General features: G+C 38.5%; 1 protein-coding gene across 1 annotated transcript in view; it reads right to left on the bottom strand.

Moving 5' to 3' along the window:
* The window catches only part of LOC150077353 (proton-coupled zinc antiporter SLC30A1-like), a 169,359-nt gene that overhangs the window by 99,561 nt on the left and 49,378 nt on the right, over positions 1-20,420 (bottom strand). Inside the window, exon 2 of the mRNA XM_090386856.1 lies at positions 12,456-12,678. Within this exon, the coding sequence (XP_090242982.1) occupies positions 12,456-12,678 (223 nt within the window). The remainder of the gene's footprint in view (positions 1-12,455; positions 12,679-20,420) is intronic.

Genomic DNA, 20,420 nt, shown 5'->3' with positions numbered 1-20,420 from the left:
GAATGGACTATATTACTGCCTAAGGTTTTATATCTGTGTCTCTCAACAATCAGAGAGAGAGAGAATCTCCCTCAAATATTTTTCTCATACCTTCTGGGTCTTAATGACCTCAATCAGTCCTCCCCTATAGTGTCTAGTTATCAAACTTTACAGTCCACAAATCCTCTAAGCTAGTGGTGACCAACCACTTCAGCCAAATTTCAGAAAATATAATGTAAAAAATTGTACAACTCATTTGAAAAACTAGAAATGTTTTTGAAAAGTCAGTTGTTGTTGTTGTTATTTGGTTTTTAGGAGCATTAGCAACTAAGGCCATATTGCTCCGGGATATGCGGTGGTCATTCCCTGAAGGACCTTTCCGCATCCTCCGTATTTGGTGGTGACGGGCTCGAACCCCGGTCTAATCAAGAAGCGTGTGCTATGCACTGCTGCTCCTTCCCACCTGGCTACGGAGGCGCCGAAAAGTCAGTAACATGAAGCTTAACTCTCTTGTGTGTATACACTCATTATACATGTATCATGTGGGGGGGGGGGGGTATGCATATACATACACAATTTTCATGTGGACTCCCTGCAGTACATACATACAATGTGCTACCCAAATGTTCCCGAAATTTAAATGTTGCACAGGAACTACGTCTAGTACAGACTTATGGTGCTAGGTAACACTGCATGCATCCTTTGTGAATCAGTGTGCCACATGCCGTCGGGCTGGATAGTCATTGAATATTTATGTGCAGTTCTTTGGCAGTGTGTTTCGCATAGTTTGCAATTGTTGCGATGGCTGACGTGAGACGGCAAAGTGCTTGCATCAAGTTTGTTTCCTTCTTAATGATACAGCAGCAGAAACCCATAAAAAAATTGAAACAAGCTTTTGGTGACAATGTTTTAGGCCAAACGCAGACCTACTACTGGTTTAATTGTTTTAAAAATGGTCGAATGTCAGTTGATGACTACGATTGCTGTGGGCGTCCATCATTGAGCACCACCCAGGAATGTTGCAAAGTGCGGGTGGCGATCCATGAAGACCGCAAGCAGACCATCCACGACATTTGTGGCACTGTATTGTACAGCACGTGTCAGCAAATTTTGTCAGACGAGTTGAACTTGAGGACTGCAGACAAGTTCGTGTCATGGTTACTGGGTGAAAACCAAAGGCAGCATCACATGGAAGCAGACATATTCAATAATGGGCGAGGAGTGATCAAAACTTCCTTTCTATGGTCGTCACTGGTGGCGAGAGTTGGGTATATGGGTATGACCCAGAAACCAAGCAATAATCATCCCAGTGGAAGAGCCCAAATTTGCCCCAACCGAAGGGAGCCCGACAAGTGAAGAGCAATGTGAAGTCTATGCTGATCTGTTTTTTGGATATTGACAGGATTATACATAAAGAATTTGTCCCTCCTAGCCAGACCGTCAATGCAAATTTTTACTGTGATGTCTTGAGGCAGTTAAGGGAAGCCATCAGGAGGAAACGTCCAGCACACAAAGAATTGCACTACATTGAACAAATTAAATGTCTGAAACAGATTCAATTCTTCATTAAGGACAATTACTACATAAATGGAGGAATATATCAGAATGGACAATCAGTACCTGAGTAAGCCTATATGTTATTTTTATATTAAATTTCTTTTATAAAAATTATTTTTTTTATCATTCAAAATCTTATTTTAGTTATCTACTTAACTAACAAAAATATTATGCATTGCGTGGATTACTAATTTGAAAGTGAGTAAGCTGCAGAGCAAGACCTGTTTTTTTTTTTCCCCCTCTTTTCATCCAAATTATTCAATAATTCTCTTGAGTGGAAGTAATATAGCGCTGACACAATGTGAGAGAGCAGATAAATTTTTCAAAAACAAATTCATTTAACAAGCAATTTATCAAAAGACAACATTTTCAAATGAATTCATTGAACAAGCAATTGATTGAAAGATAATATATTGCTCACCCGTTGAATCAACTCCTGTGGCATTCATCTGCTCCCTAATATCCTGTCTATAAATTTTCCTGGAATTATTCATTAGAACAGGCAAGGATGGTCTCATAAGGACTCTATGCAGTTCGTAACAGTTTAAAATAAGTCTTGAGAAAGGAAGGGTAACGGCATTAAATTTCATGAAGAGTGAAAAATAAACTCCGTTTAAAGGGCATTTGTACTACAAAGAGATGTGTCTGAGGAAGAATTTACTGGAAGTGTGAGGGGTATTACAGGTTCAAGTGCAACAGTCCGTTGATAACTGAGAGAGAAAAATTAGTAAATGAGAAGAACCAACAATCAAGTAGGAGATGCAGTAAAAGTAAAGCAGAAGAAAAACTTGGGGCTATTCGTATCCAAGTGGTGAATACTTAAGAAATTCACCTCATCTGTGTCCAGATGAGGTGAATTTCACATCATCTATGTCCTTAAGGGTTTGCAAAAGTAGCACAATGCATAACCTAGAATGAATTTTAAGGTATACACGATCAAAAGAAATTGGAGGACCCACTGTTCCTTTTTCGACTGTATTTAGAGAGGAATACAGGAAAACAAGGGAGAAAAGTTTTTGCTTTTTGATTCCAGGCCCGAGGAAAACAAGTTAGTGATCTTTTCTACATAGAGAAGTTTAAATTCCTTGGTCATTCAGAGCATTCGTATGCTGGTGGAACTTTCAAAACAGTTATACACGATACACGAATTTTAGAGAAATATCGCTCCTTCCAGATAAAAATACAAACATGGACACAACACCAGACTTTTAAAAGACAAGTGAAGGAGTTGGAGTATGCATTCCAAAATCATTTCTCACAGATTTTAAAACACCAATGATTAAATCGATCATAGCTGAGTTTCCTTTAATAAAGCTTTTTTGCAGTTACGTTTTCATTTTTGCCAATCAACTTAATAAAGAATCCACACATATGGTTTAAAAGATCATTACAAAAAAAATCACACCAACTTTGTTCTGAATCTATGTTTGCTTCCCGCTATAGCATTTGTACTGAATGCCACGCAGAAGAGACAATCCACACAAATGGCTTAAAAGATCATTACAAAAAAAAAAAAAAAAAAAAAAAATCACACCAACTTTGTTCTAAATCTATGTTTGCTTCCCGTTATAGCATTTGTGCTGAAGTTGTAGCCACACAAAAGAGACATTTTCTCTGACAAAGTACAACCTGTATTTTGAAGACGTGGATAGGGTGACCAGATTGTAGAGGCCGCCATCTCCAACTTTTCGAACACAAAATGTTGAATTGTTTTGAAAGTGTTATTGGATCTCTCCAAAACCAATAACAATATTGAAGAATGGCACCGAAGGTTCCAGAACCAAATTTTTGTGATGCATCCCAGTATATGGAAATTCATTATGGGTATTCAAAGAGAGCAGATCGTAAATGAGTTGTGCAGTATATAAGTGGTGAAGATACATCAAAGAAAAGGAAAAAGTATTGTGATAATGAAGAAAAGTCAAAATGGATTGTTACTGGTGGGCACAAAAACAGATATATAATTAGCATAAAAGTATATCTGTGCTTGTCACAGTGTTGAAGATTTTTGGAATTAAAATTAATATCACAATAAATATATCTTTTGCATTCTCTTTCTCCTTCTATCCCATTCATGAAGTGATATTTCTTAAAGTATAAAATTAGACAATGACCAACTGCTGAGTTTTTTTTTTTTTTTTTTTTTTTTTTAATAAAACCCAATTTCATTTTAGATTTTTTGACAAAATCACAGCTGGTAGGTGACTCTCATCAACCGGTGCAATACCACCACTTTGCTTATTGGTGGCTTGAAGTGGTGAAACCCATGTTTAGTCTCTAGAGCAAAGTTTCCGGCTCCCCCCCCCCCATACTTCTCTTTCAACCCATGCACGGTACTAAGCACTATAGGTTTTTTTGATACCGTTCGTGTTTGGGGTTTTCATAAAAAAAAAAAAAAAAATACAAATCCAATTTAACCCCTTCATGGATTATCCAGAGATATCAATTTTTAGTTTTAAAAGTTATTTGGAACTACACAAGATATCGCAGGATAAAAGCAAACAATAATACCTCCAAATTTAGGACTGAAAGGTCTTGAAAAACAGCATAACCCCGCCTCCCTTTCTGTCCTGTCTATCCTTTCTGTACACATTGTACTCCCCAAATTCCAGTTCTGCACTGATTACGTCTGTGTGACACTATGTCTCTGATATCCCAACAATATCTGCCTTTGCTGCCTTGACTAGCAGTTCAAGCTCATCAAATTTATTAACTATACTCCTAGCATTGGTGTACATGCAAGTATACATGCACCTGCTTCTACTCTTAGTTACCCTAACACAACCCATGCATTTATTTGTTCCACTATGACTCCCAGCAGTCCTGGAAATCGCCATTGCCTCGCTTTCCAGGCTGTTGCTCAATTACATTTCAATAAAAGTAGTGCAAGAATCACTTTTACCTCTGCTAGCGGCTAATGTTAATCTATTAATCCGTGTATCCCCCCAAGCTAGCAGTTTTCCGACCCACCTAACTCTGCCTTGATAGCATCAGCAAATATTCTTGCACCCTTTCTATTTAAGTGTATCCCATCCCTGTAGAAGCAGTCTCTCCTGTTAACAAGCACAAACCAGGCTGACAAAAATTCTATCCCTTGAGCCTTGCACAATCTCCCCAGGGCCGAATTGATCGACAAGGCTCTCATTGTATACTCGCTCCTATAGTGTCTGGGCAGAATTGCATACACTTTCAAATTCAACTCTTAACTCATGGCTTTTTATCAGCATTAACTTGTACTTATTAAGTAATTCTGCTGGTCTCCTACTCTTAATATCATTAGTGCCAACGTGTACAACTATATCACTTTTTGTGCCCTTAAAATTAAAAATGATATCTGCTCTACAACGTCATCAACCTTTGCCCCTGGCAGACATGCCATGGTCCTGTTCCACCTATCCTTTTTACATACCATGTTCCCCGTTTCCATGACAATAGAGTAGTCGACAACTACTAGTTCCTGTGGAACCAGTGCATTCTGCCTTGGGGTTTGCTGCTGGGTTGCTTGATGTTCAAGTGCTAGCTTGGGGGGAATACAAGGATTAATAGATTAACAGTAGCCACTGCCAGAGGTGAAAGTGATTCTTGCACTGCTTCTATTGGAATGAGCAGTAGCCTGGAAAACAAGTTGCAGAGTATTTCACAGCCTGCTGGGAGTCATTGTGGTACAAGTAAACACATGGGTTGTGTTAGGGTAGCTAAGAATAGGAGCAGCTGAATGTATACTTGCATATACACCAATGCTATGAGTTTGGTAAATAAATTTGATGAATTTGAGGTATTGTTTAGAACACCAAAGGCAGATATTGTTGGGATGCCAGAGACGTGGTGTCACACATATATAAGGAATGCAGAACTGGAATTTGGGGAATACAATGTGCAGCTCCTCTACACATTGATAGAGAAGATAGGAAGGAAGGAGGGGTTATAGTTTTAGTTAAGAAACACATAAAATCCAAGGAAGTGAAGCCAGCCGACAACTCTGGACAGTGCAGTGTCAAGTCAGTTTGGTGTGACATAAGCATTGGGAGATCAAAATCGAGAATAGGAGTGTGTTATAGGCCTAATGACTCTGATGAGTATAATAAGGAACCGTGCAGGGAAATAGTGGGCCAGCAAAGCAGAGAGTCTTATAATAGGGATTTTAATTTCCCAGATATTGACTGCAATTTGTGGGTTGGTCACTCACACACTAGCAAGACTTTTGTGGATTTATTGGATGATTGTTTTCTACATCAGTATGTTCAGGAGGAAACTAGAGGTAGTAATACTCTTGATCTGATTATCAGTTGTGATTCTTCATGCTTTAAAAATTTGCAGATAAAGGAATCACTAAGTGGTAGTGATCACAGTGAGTTGAAGTGGGATTTACTCAAAGAGGTAACTACCATCACGGGTAAACGGAAGAGTTTTTGCTTTCGTAAAGGTGACTACAGTGGTCTGAGACAGTATTTAAATTCTATACGGTGGGACCAACTGATGATGTTACTAACAGCAAATTCAAAATGGGAAGTATTCAAAGAATTTATATTGGAATGCTACTAGGCTAGTATACCATACCCTAGTGGTCAGGCGCATGGGTGCATAAGTACACGTGCCTTCAGTGACCGGGGTTCAAGCCCATGACTGCTGAATACGGTGCTGTTTCTTGTATTCTGTCTATCTTGTGAACTCCTCTGACCGTTTGGTCGTCCCGGAGTATAAACAGAAAATTTATTTATTTATTTATACCAACTAAGAAATATTTTTCAAGGTTTAGGCCTAAATGGATGACAGATGAACTAATGAGACATGTGACAGAGAATAAAAATGCTTGGGATACATATAATCTGGTCTGTAACCAAGTCACAAAGCAGATTAGGCAGGCAAAGGCAGATTATGAGAAATCGTTGGCAAAGGATGCAAAGAAAAACAACAGAGTTCTTTACCTATGTAAACTCTAGAAGGAAAGGGATGAATCAGATTGGTCCACTGGATATTGATGGTTCAACTGTTGATGATCCTGCTCAGGTGGCTAACAATCTAAATGAGTATTTTGCATCTACATTCAGCCATGAGGAGTTATTCAGGGAGGGGAATGCCAGAGGTGAATTAAATTCTGGCAGTGAGCTGGATGATTTTGTAATAACTGAGAGGAAAGGGGAGGAGAAATTGTTGAAGATAAATATAAAAAAAGGCACCCGGGGTGGACAGGATCTATCCAGTTATATTAAAGGAGGCAGCAAAGGAAGATAGCAAACCCTTAGCGATAATTACGATAGCTTCTTTGGACTCAGGGAAGGTATCTATGGATTGCAGATGTGCAAATGTGACCCCAATTCACAAAGGAAGATCAAAGGGCAACACAAGTAATTATAGACCTGTTAGTTTAACTTCTGTTCCAGGAAAATTAATGGAGGCACTAGTTAAGGAAGCACTGCAGGATCATCTAGATAAGATTTCAGTTATAGCTTGGACACAGCATGGTTTTGTTAAGGGGAAAGTCTTGCCTGACCAATTTGATTGGATACTATGATGTGGTCACAAAGGAACTGGATGCAGGGAATAACTTGTATATCATATATTTGGATCTTACAAAGGCTTTTGATACTGTTGCACATGGAAGACTGCAGCACAAATTGGAGCAGTGTGGCACTGGTGGAAAATTGCTGCTATGGATAAAGGGATTGTTGAGTGGGAGAAGACAGAGTGGTAATATGGACACTGTTCATCATGGACTAATGTTATTAATGGAGTCCCTCAGGGTTCAATGTTGGGTCCATTGCTGTTTTCTGTATTTATAAATGATACTGATGATGGTATATCAAGCTTAATGTCCAAGTTTGTAGACGATACGAAGGTTGGCAGGTTGTTAAGGACACTAATTACAGTACGCTGCTGCAACGAGATATAGAAAAGTTGAGCAGATGGCAAATGAAGTTTAACATTCACAAACGTAAAGTACTACATATGGGAAGCAGCAACCCCAGAGTGACGTATCAACTCTGTGGTACTACACGGACAGTGACAGAGAACGAAAAGGTCCTGGTGGGTAATTGTGCAGGCAGATATGAAGTTTTCTGAGCAGTGTAGACTGTCTGCAAGAGTAGCTCATAGTGTCTTGTCAATGATATACAGGAATTTTTCTAGCAGGGATAAAAGGTGATTATCCCCTTATATAAGGCAATGGTTAGGGCACACCTTGAGTACTGTATACAGGTCTGGAGGCCTCATTTTAAGAAGGATGTAGAGCTGTTGGAACGAGTACAGAGATGGGCAACAAGATTAGTGAATGGAACAAAGGGTTGCTCTTACGAAGAAAGGCTTAAATTTTGCAAATTAGTGTCTGGATACTAGGCACCTGCGAGGTGATCTGATTGTGGTGTATAAAGCCTTGAATGGTTTGAGCATGCTCAATGCTGATGGAATTCTTCCTCTTGCTCAGAATAATCATTTGAGAGGGCATAAATTCCAAATTGAGGAAAGATAGATGTAGGATAGATGTGTGGAAGTTTGCTTTTAGCCAACGGGTGGTTGGTTGGTGGAACAGACTTCCATCCTTTGTTGTGGAAGTTGATAGCTTAAATAAATTTAAGGCTGAGCTGGACAGGCACTTGGAACGAATGGATGGTGAAATGGGAGAGTGTTTTTTTTTTTTTTTGGCTGAGGCTGCATAAGCTTGCTTTCTTGCATCATATGCCTCTACTAATGCTAATGTGCAAGCTCTGGCATTGATGTAGGCAGCTGAGAGCTTGATGAGCCCCTCAATTTAAATTATTCGAGGGTATCCACCCTGTCCTTCAAGCTCTTATATAAGCCCATAACAATGCTGAGTTGGCGCCTGATTTCCTCGCACTCCTTAACATCGCACACACACAAAATCATTCTCCTTGGCAATACATGTCCCGTTCCTGACTGCTCAACAGACATCAAAGCAGTGCATTTCAATAGACTGTGATTCAGTGGACAACTGCCCCCCTCCCCTCAGTTCTCCCCTGAGCCGCAGTACTTCCATTAGTTTGAGCCTTTTGCTTTGCTGCTCTGGTCTGAGTCATGATTTCTATTCAAGTTCAATAAAATTTGAATACAAAATATAACCTTAAATTATATCCCAATGCAGTTATAACACTATATATATATATATATATTCGATATCGAATGTTATCTCCGAGTTACGTTATATGACTTTCTTATCCCCTGTCAACTTATATGTATTAATTTATGATGTTACGTTTGTAAAAACTAAGTCGCTATATTTATTTAGTTAAAGTACAGTTCAATTTACAATGAAATTTAATAAGATTATAAATTTTATTCATTAATTGAGACTACTATACTCGCTATCTAGTTTTCCGTTAAACCTTATGCTATGTAGTTCGGTGCACACTTTGTATCGTATAACAATGGTGGCAAGTTACGAACGGTTAATCTACAGACATGAGGTATTATTTACTTTCCAAATCACGCTATCTAAATTCAAAATAAACAATGGAGCTTGACTAGGTCTATAAGTTACTTATAGAAAATTATTTAATCTAACAATTAAGTCAAAAGTAGCCAAGTATAATAAAAAACTGTGTTCGTAGGAGCTGCAAAACCTGTTCAACACAAATTCATGTGTACCAATACTAAGTAATAATCTACAAAACCTCTATCTAAATACAAATTAAACTAAAGTATTGTTACTAGGCATATAAAGCAACTCTAAAAAATAAATTAATATGCCAATTTAAGTCAATAAAAAAGCAAAACTTTTGCTGCAGCTCGTAAAAACTTCACCTGTTCACTTGTACTCTCCAATACCTATCAAATGATGATGTTACCAACAGTAAATTCAAAATGGAAAGACTGAAAGAACTAATCTTGGAAGCTACTACATACCAACTAAGAAATATTGTTCAAGGTTTAGGCCTAAATGGATGTCAGATGAACTAATGAGACATGTGGCGGAGAAGAAAAATGCATGGGATACATATAAATTAATGGGTGACATAGAGGCCTACAATAGATATAAGCTGATCTGTAACCAAGTCACAAAGGAAGTTAGGCAAGCAAAGGAAGGTTATGAGAAATGTTTGGCAAAGGATGCAAAGAAAAACAGAAAAGAGTTCTTTACCTATGTAAACTCTAGAAGTAAGGGGATGAATCAGATTGGTCCACTGGATATCGATGGTTCAACTGTTGATGATCCTGCTCAGGTGGCTAACAAACTAAATGAGTATTTTGCATTTACATTCACACGTGAGGAGTTATTCAAGGAGGAGAATGCCAGGTGAATTAAACCATGGCAGTGAGCTAGATGATTTTGTAATAACTGCGAGAAAAGTGGAGGCGAAAATGTTGAAGATAAACATAAAAAAGGCACCCGGGGTGGATGGGATCTATCCAGTTATATTAAAGGCGGCAGCAAAGGAAGTAAGCAAACCCTTACCCATAATTATGAGAGCTTCTTTGGACTCAGGGGAGGTACCCGTGGACTGGAGATGTGCAAATGTGACCCCAATTCACAAAGGAGGATCAAAGGGCAACACAAGTAATTATAGACCTGTTAGTTTAACTTCTGTTCCAGGGAAATTAATGGAGGTACTAGTTAAAGAAGCACTGCAGGATCATCTAGACAAGACTACAGTTATAGCTTGGACACAGCATAGGTTTGTTAAGAGGAAGTCTTGCCTGACTAATTTGATTGGATACTATGATGTGGCCACAAAGGAACTGGATGCAGGGAATAACTTTGATATCATATATCTGAATCTTAGAAAGGTTTTTGATACTGTTGCACATGGAAGACTGCTGCACAAATTGGAGCAGTGCGGCATTGGAGGCAAATTGCTGCTATGGATAAAGGGATGGCTGAGTGGGAGAAGACAGAGTGGTAATTAATGGACACTGCTCTTCGTGCAGTCCCTCAGGGTTCCGTGTTGGGTCCATTGTTGTTTTCTGTATTTATAAATGATATTGATGATGGTATATCAGGCTTAATGTCCAAGTTTGCAGACGATACGAAGGTTGGCAGAGTTGTTAATGACACTAATGACAGTGTGCTACTGCAACAGGATCTAGAAAAGTTGAGCAGATGGGCTGAGAGGTGGCAAATAAGAGGTGGTACTTTATATTGACAAATGTAAAGAACTACATATGGGAAGAAGTAACCCCAGAGTAACATACCAACTCTGTGGTACCACCCTGACCGCGGTAGAGAATGAAAAGGACTGGGGAGTAATTGTGCAGGCATATATGAAGTTTTCTGAGCAGTGCAGACGGTCAGCAAGAGTAGCTCACAGTGTCTTGTCAATGATATACAGGAATTTTTCTAGCAGGGATAAGGAGGTGATTATCCCCTTGTATAAGGCGATGGTCAGGCCACACCTTCAGTACTATATACAGGTCTCGGGGCCTCATTTTAAGAAGGACGTAGAGCTGTTGGAATGAGTACAGAGAAGGGCAACAAGATTAGTGAATGGAACTAAGGGTTTCTCTTAAGAAAGGCTTAAGTTTTGCAGATAACAGTGTTTGGAGACTAGGCACCTGAAAGGTGATCTGATTGAGGTGTATAAAGCCTTGAATGGTTTAGCATGCTCAATTCTGATGGATTCTTCCTCTTGCTCAGAATAATCACCTGAGAGGGCATAAATTCAAATTGAGGAAAGACAGTTGTAGGATAGATGTGCAGAAGTTTGCCTCTAGCTAGTGGGTAGTTGATTGGTGGAACAGACTTCCATCTTTTGTTGTGGAAGTTGATAGCCTAAATAAATTTAAGGCTGAGCTGGACAGGTATCTGGAACGAATGGAGGGGTGAAATCGGAAGTTGTTTTTTTTTTGGCTGATGCTGCATAAGCTTGCTTTCTTGCATCGTGTGTCTCTACTAATGCTAAGTCGTTTGGCCTGCAGCCCTTCCCTTGTTTCACTTTTCACTTAAAAAACTAATATAACCTAACCTAGCCTAATCTGTTCACAGTGCCTTCCAAAATTATTAAAACTCTATAATGAATTGCATAAAAATTACCTTACCCTCAAATTGAAAATTCTTGGATTTATAGCAAGTAGCTTGTATATTCTGACATATTTGTAGCTTGTATATTCTGAGAAAAGTGCTGTGAGTCTACCCACAGAAACAATGAGGTACGAGGAGTTTAATATTCTTGATGAAGAGTCTGATATCAAACTTTTTATGCATATGAATACCAAGAGCAATTTAATCATCTGCAATTGCACATGATTAAATTGAAAGAAGAAATTAACACCTTCATCATGATTGTGGCATCTGGACAGAAATTTTTCTCTTACGAAATCATTTGTATTTTTACACAATACAAATTTTTTTTGAACACAAAACAGATTAGAATCACATTTCACATCTGAAATTTGTTCACCAAATATTTCTCAACAAAAGATGGTCCAGACTTCTCAACTACTGAAAGGTAAAAATTACTTTCAAGCTATTAAAAATATTTTTAAAATGTAGGTCACTGCAGTACATGCTAGTTAAACTGCCATAAGAGTTTTGTTTGTTTGTTATTTGGTTTTTAGGAGCATTAGCAACTAAGGCCATATTGCTCCGGGATATGCGGTGGTCATTCCCTGACCTTTCCGCATCCTCCGTATTTGGTGGTGACGGGCTCGAACCCCGGTCTAATCAAGAAGCGTGTGCTATGCACTGCTGCTCCTTCCCACCTGGCTATGGAGGTGCCGCCATAAGAGTAACTACTAAAAATCACTAATGACATAAATGCAGATCGACATAAGTCAAGGACTGCCTATACCTTGTATATATTTTGCAAAATCATCAGTGGGATAAATCTTACGTTTTTAGGATTTTTCAGAGCACTAAGTAAATATATGTACACACATCTATTATTCTACAAAATAAACAAACAAAAATATATTAAAACTAATATTTAAAAAAAAAAACTGGAAGTGCAATAAAGCATAAGTAAGCTTACCATGAAAGAGACAGAGGCCAATAAGATTAACAAATAATCCAATGCTTCCTACGTAAAGGATAAGAAATGGATCATAAATTTCTTCAGGCTCATAAAATCTTTTCAATGCTTCTACAAAAATTGAAAAGCACAGTGCAACTAAAAATACAGCATTTATCAATGCTCCAAGAACTTCAGCCCTTGCCCATCCAAAAGTATTCTTAGACCATTTTTTAGGAGACATCTAAAGAGAAAAAAAATAAAATTAAATTAAAATGCTATTTTTATTATAAAAAAGGTAAATTTAATACTACACAATAAAATGACATAAACAACGGTACAAGCACAATCAAATCATACATTAAAACATTCAAAATGTGAAAGAGTTTCTTTCACATTTTGAAAGAAATCAAAACTCTTTAGTTCTGATTAGTTACTAATCCAATATTTTTAAGTATTTATACTTTAAAATATTAAAACAGGTCAGTTATATTATATACCAACAGACTACACAATGCAATGTTTTCAGCACCCACACAGAGGAATGCCTGACACTTAGAAACACTAGGTAATAGACACTTAATAACACTAGGTAATCTCATCATTTTGGAGTGTCACTATTTCACTTAAGTGGAATCACTTAAAATACATCATGCAGAGATGTACTCATCAAATGGAAATGGCCATCAGTGAGATTAGAAATGAGACTATGGATATTTTTGAAATAGGATTTTAGGAGGTTTAGTGGTGTTTCTTTTTTTTTTTTTTTTTTTTTTTTGAAAATAAGCTTACTTTGTTCAATTGATTTGATTATTGTAACTATTGACTTACTCACTATTATTTCTCATTCTTTACTTCGTTTTAATTTCAAACAATACTGCTTGATTATCAAGTGATATTTCACAGTTTAGGACATGGCTAGTATCTTCAGTGGCTGGAAATTTTTTTTATTATTTAATTGGCAAAATTTAAATCCTTGGTCATACTGGGCCTATTATTTTACATTTTAATTTTCTCACCTTGTTTGACCTTGGTTTTTTTTTGCATAATATTGTAGCATGATTATACCATTGAACATTCCAATAATATTTCACATATTTTTATAAGGGCTATTGCTTTAAAGCCATTAAAACTGATCCTTATTTGGCATTATAGTAATTTTGGGTTATTTATTTTTATAAATTTTATATGCCACATGTTTCACTTTATTCTATTTCATTTTGTCAACTGCATAGTGGTAGTAGTAGTACTGTTCTTATTCCTTGCCTTTCATTTGACATCCCCATTTTATGAGAATATTTTAACAATACTATCTCTGCTGTTTTGCACAAGCTACAGGTACATGCTAGTGTCTGCTTAGTATTACATTTCACTATAGTTTCCTAATTTCCGTAATTTTATATATTCCATTACATGTTTAATTTGTGTATATATATTTATATTTTAACAAACAGTACTGTTAGTAAAAAAGTACTCTGACACATTCCCACAGTCTCTGACTAAAGGAATCACCTACCTGAAGGCTAAGGACAACGAAACCACAAACCCAACAATCATCTGTCTCCCAACAATGGAAGATCTACAAAGACAACCCAATACCAAAGACAAATGAAAAATCCAAGGACTGCATCAAGCACATTCAGTCAAATGAAACTACCAGCTAAAGACCAGTGAAGATACTGAAGCCATTACAGAGGGAGAGGCCTACAAATATCCGGGGATGACGCAGGGCCGCCAGTTAGAATAAGGAGATCAAGGCCCACCTCATTGAGAACTACCATTAGAGAATGAGAAGTCTGGAAAAATCAAAGCCGAATGGAGAGAATGTGGTCACAGCCATAAACACTTATTCAGTCCCCGTACTAACGTATTCCTTCGGGATGATAGATTGGACCAACTGGAGAAGATTATGATTTTTCCATAATACCAGAATAACCAAGAGCCGCCAGCAACACCCAAAGTCAGCCATTGAGAGACTGACCATAGCCCGTAAAGAAGGGGACTGACTAACCTCATTGAATGGGGTCCCATCAAGCATTAGCATTAGTAGAGGCATTTGATGCAAGAAAGCAAGCTTATGCAGCATCAGCCATAAAAAAAAAACCCACCTCCACTTCACCCCTCTGTTCGTTCAAAATACCTGTCCAGCTGAGCCTTAAACTTATTTAGGCTATCAACCTCCACTACAAGGGATGGAAGTCTGTTCCACCAACCAACCACCCGCTGGCTAAAGGCAAATTTCCGCACGTCTATCTTACATCTGTCTTTCCTCAATTTGAATTTATGCCCTCTCAGGTGATTATTCTGAGCTAGAGGAAGAATCCCATCAGCATTGAGCATGCTCAAACCATTCAAGGCTTTATACACCTCTATCAGATCACCTCGCTGGTGCCTAGTCTCCAGACACTGTAATTTGCAAAACTTAAGCCTTTCTTCGTAAGAGCACCCCTTTGTTCCATTCACTAATCTTGTTGCCCTTCTCTGTACTCGTTCCAGCAGCTCTACATCCTTCTTGAAATGAGGCCTCCAGACCTGTATACAGTACTCTAGGTGTGGCCTGACCATTGCCTTATACAAGGGAATAATCACCTCCTTGTCCCTGCTGGAAAAATTCCTGTATATCATTGACAATACTCCATGAGCTACTCTTGCAGCCCGTCTGCACTGCTCAGAGAACTTCATATCTGCCTGCACAACCACCCCCAAGTCCCTTTCATTCTCTACCACTGTCAGTGTAGTACCACAGAGTTGATACGTTGCTCTGGGGTTGCTGTTTCCCATGTGTAGTACTTTACATTTGTCAATGTTAAACTTCATTTGCCACCTCTCAGCCCATCTGCTCAACCTTTCCAGATCCTGTTGCAGCAGCATAGTGTCAGTAGTGTCCTTGACAACCCTGCCAACCTTTGCATCGTCTGCAAACTTGGACATTAAGCTTGATATACCATCATCAATATCATTTATAAATACAGAAAACAATAATGGACCCAACACTGAGCCCTGAGGGATTCCACTAATAACATTAGTCCACGATGAGCAGTGTCCATTGATTATCGCTCTCTGCCTTCTCCCCCTCAACCACCCCTTTATCCATAGCAGCAATTTGCCTCCAAAGCTCTCAGCTGACCAACTCAATGCCAGAACTCACTCATGTGTAACAGGCAACACAGCAGCAATCTTCAAGGCAGAATGCACTGGTCCCACAGGAGCTAGTTACTTGGTGACAATTGTCAGGGAAATGGGAAATATATTGTGCAAAAAGGATAGGTGAAATAGGACTCGAGTATGTTCGCTAGGTGCAAAATTTGATGATGTAGAGCAAATATCTTTTAAGGGCACAAAAGGTGATATTGTAGTACTTACTTAAAAAGTGCAGGTCAATGTTGAAAAAAAAAAAAAAAAAAAAGTGAGTTAGGGTTAAAATTGAAAGTGTCTGCAATCCTGCCCAGATACAATGGGGTAGAACTTTTCTCAGCATAGTCTGATTGCTAACAATAGAGACTACTTCAACAGGGTTGGAATACACTTAAATACACAGTACTGCCATAAATACTGTCACATGTATTACTGCATGTAGCCACAAAATAAAAAGACACAGGAAAACTCTTTGGGTTTATTCTTGAACACCCAACAGATGAAGCAACACAACACTAATTAAATTCTTCCCACTTGTTTTTTTTGCACAAGACCTCAAACGTTCTGGCCATTCATCAATAAGAGTATGCACAACATCCAGCAGGAAATTGGAAACAGCATGCTCCAGTGATCTCTTCAGGCTCTCCAATGTGGCATGCCTTTTACCCTTCCAAAAAGCCCACAAACAGTAATCAAGTAGATTAAGATCTGGACTGGCAGGAAGCCATTCGTCATGCTTGATGAACTCAGGCACATTCTCTGTCAGCCATGTTTGGGTGATCTTTGCCATGTGGGCAGGTGCTGAGTCCTGTTGGAAGATCCAGTGCTGACCACTGAAGAGTCTGATTGAGGGGTCTCACATGTGGCTTCAGAATATCATTCAGGTACACCCATGCACTGGTTTTCACCCCCGAACACAAAAATGCATCTTTGTTAACCTCCTTCATAGAAGACTCCCCACCAAATCATCACTGATGGTTTGGTGGGGAGTTCAATCCTTTCAACGGCCTGACATGCCTCTGCAAAGCTATGGGCATACACCTTGTCATTTTGATGGTTGAAACTCTCCTCAATAGTAAAATTCTTTTCATCTGTAAAGAGTATCTGTTGATGCTGCAGTGCCTCTGATCTTTTTTGCCTTCGTTCCACCGGAGCTGGAGTTAGGAACTGTCCTGTTCTCCTGCGGTAGGCACTCATCCCTAGATCACTTTTGATTATGCATGACATCAATCTTGGTGATATTCTCATTTCTCTGGACATGATTTTCTGTTTTTGTAGTAGATTCCTACAAATTCTGTTCTCCACTGTCTTGATAGCTGAAGAGGTCCTCACAGTTCTTGAGCAGCCGGACCGGGGCCAGTCATCAATTCTCTGTTGTTCATTGTACCTATCAATTGTCCTGTAGACAAATCTTCGACTTATTTCAAGTGGTTGCAGAAGTTTGAGAATTGTAGGTGCATATGTCCTGCCTTAAAGACCTATGGCAGTAGTCCTCTTTTCTTTATCTCCCCATTCCATTTTCACTGGCTTCCTTTACTAGTTGATGATACCTGTTAAAGAAAACCATACTTTAGTACTACACATGATGCAAAACCCACAGCTCTGTGATATCATTTTCTATTTTTACTGGAGTCTTACTTTTGTGACAGTATTTATGGCAGAACTGTGTAGAAGGGGATGCAAGAATATTTGATGATGTTATCAAGGCAGTGTTAGGTGGGTCGGAAAATTGCTAGCTTTGGGGGAGGGGGGTTACACAGACTTACAGATTAACAGTAGCCACAGGTAGAGAAGAAAGCGATTCTTGCATAGCTTCTATCGAAATGAGCAGCAAACTAGGAAACTAAGTGCTAGGGATTTCAAGGACTGCTGGGAGTCCTTGAAACTAAGAGTAAGAACATGTGCATGTATACTTGCAGGAGCTGGTCAAGACATTAAATGTGGACATTTGGATAACAGAGACATGGTGTTACCCAGATCAAAGGAATGCAGAATTTGAATAAGGGGAGTACAATGTGTACAGAAAGGATAAAAAGGGTAGGGGGGAATTACACTCTTAGTTAAGAAGTACATCAAATCTAAGGCAGTGTATCCAGTTGATATGGATGGCCAGTGCAATGGTGAGTCAGTTAGCAAAGAATGAGAAAAGAAAAGAAAAGAAAGGAGAAAGCAAAAAATGACAGCAGGACTGTGTTAAAGTCCTAATGACTAATGAATACAACAAGAAGCTGTATAGAGAACAGAGTGGGCCAGTAAATCAAAATGTCTTATAACAGGAGATTTTAACTTTCCAGATACAGTGGATTCCAGTTATTTGGGCCACCAGTTAATCGGGGAAGCCGTTTATTTGGGGCAAATCTTAAAAAAAAGAAGCCAATCGAGAAAATAGCCAGGGTTTACTTCGCTTAATTGGGACAACATGCCATTTAATCGGGGCAGGAGACCGCAGCACTGGAGATTACCCTACTATTGTCTCCGACCTGACCACGTGGTTCGGTCGGATTTCTGGAGGTCACAACCATAAAACAATTAGCAGTCACCTGTTTATTGGGCTTTTCTGTTAGTAATATATCATAAATGGTAGTAAACTTGATCTTATTGAATTTGCGTTAATACCGACAGCTGGAATTCTGTGGGTTATTATGGTGAAATGTGTTTACACTTCCATGGAATCTTCAATCATATAAAAAAATTTATTTTCAGAATCTTCTCTTCATTCCTATTTTTAAAGCTTCGTAATTTGTTACTCCATTCTCACTTGCGCATAACACGTTACTTGCAATTTGTGTGTGCCGTGTTCTTTGTTATTGATTGCTTATCTTTTTACTGTTTTAAATTTTAACCCCCCACCCACAAATGTCAGTGAACAGAAATGTCAACTAGTCAGTATGTATTAATTATTATGATTTTCAGGTATCATTTAATTTTTTAATTGGTAAGGTAATAAAGGGTAAATTTGTGCTTAATACATCTTTACTTTTATAGCCTCTGGATAATATTCCTCCAATTTTTGCTAATTAGAATCGCTGTTTAATAGTTCACAAACATGATCACAATGACCGGCACTTACTACACATCGTACAGTGAAAGGTACTTTACCATGGTGACTCCATTGCAACATGATTTGATTGTACAGTGAACCAATTGTATAGCGGGGGTCCATTGAATTTTTAACTTTTTTTACGTGAAATTTGGCCCGATTAAGTGGCCAGCCACTTAATCGGGCCAAAATGCACTAGTCCCAATGTAGTAGTAGTGGTGGTGGCATGTGATGCAAGAAAGCAAGTGTATGAGCTTATGCAGCATCAGCCAAAAAAAAAAAAAATCACATCATTCCCTCCAAATGCCTGTCCATCATCATCATCAGCCATTTTCAATCCACTGCAGGATGAAGGCCTCTCCAGCAACTTTCCAGTTCCTTCTGTTTGGAGCACTGGCCATCAATTTACTACCAAAAAACTCATGAATTTCATCTATCCATCTCTGCCTTTGTCTTGTAGGTTTTCTTCTAGCTTCTCTTGGGTACCATTCTGTTATTTTCTTAGTCCATCTGTCATCATGTCTTCGAGCTATGTGTCCTGTCCAAGACCATTTTAGTTCTTTAGTTTTGATAAGAATGTCCTTTACTTGAGTTTGCTGCCTAATCCATGTGTTTCTCTTCTTATCTAACAGTCTGGTTCCCAATATAATTCGTTCCATTCTTTGCTGTGTAGTTCTCAGCTTCTCTTCCATTCTTTTGGTGAGTGCCCAAGTTTCACTTCCATAAGTCGCGGTGGAGAGTAATACATTGGTTCATTATTCTCCATTTCAGACAAACTGGGATATTGCTCTTCAGTATGTGACTATATCTCCTGAATGCTATCCATCCAAAATTTATTCTTCTCTTGACTTCCAGCCATTTATCATTATTACAGCTAATAACTTGTCCCAGTTAAGTATATGACTCCACCTTTTCAACTACTGTTCCTTCAATCATTATTTCCCTTTTTGTGGCATACTTGTTCATCATTACTTTTGTTTTAGCCATATTCATCTTTAGTCCAAAATCCTTACTAACTGTGCATAACTGATTAAGATTTTCCTTTAATTCTTTGGGATTGCGGCTTATGACCACAATGTCATCGCAAATTGTTTAGATACTCTCCTTTCACATTGACTCTCCATTCACATTCACTATTTTCTGCGACCAGTCTAATCTCCTGAAAGCTTCCTCAAGGGCAGCAGTAAACAGCTTCGGAGATATGTCTCCTTGTTGAACTCCTTTCTCGATTTTAAATTTCCTACTGTCTTTGTCTAGTCTAATAAAGGAGGTAGCACTCTCATATATTTTCTTCAAAATCATAATATATGGGGTATCTATGCCTTGTCTTTCCAGTGCCCGAAACATTGCCTTATGCTGTAGAGTCAAATGCCTTTTCATAATCCACAAATGCCAGGCATAATGGTGTTTTATATTCATTTGCTTTCTCCATTAGCTGTGATATTACGTGAAGGTGATCCATAGTTGAGAATCCTGTCCTAAAGCCAGCTTGCTCTTTCGGTCGATTCTCATCAAGTATTCTTTCTAATCTGTTAGTAATGACCCTTGTGAACAACTTGTAGATGTGGGATAACATGCTAATTCGTCTATAATTTCCAATTTCTAATTTATCTCCTTTCTTATGCAGCAAAACTATGATTCCACTGCTTAGGCGTCACACCTTTTCTAATGCACTTTGTGAAGAGTCTTGCCAGTTTTTGTGTTGTGTCTCTTCCTCTCAATTTTAACACCTCTACAGTAACTTCATCTTCCCCCGGGTATTTCTGATTGTTCATTTTCTTCAATGCATGTTCTACCTCATCAGGAAGAAT

Source organism: Mastigoproctus giganteus, chromosome 12 (assembly GCF_048544385.1).
Source record: "Mastigoproctus giganteus isolate SK-2022 chromosome 12, ASM4854438v1, whole genome shotgun sequence".
Lineage (NCBI taxonomy): Eukaryota > Metazoa > Arthropoda > Arachnida > Uropygi > Thelyphonidae > Mastigoproctus > Mastigoproctus giganteus.
This window is presented reverse-complemented; position numbering and strand designations above follow the sequence as displayed.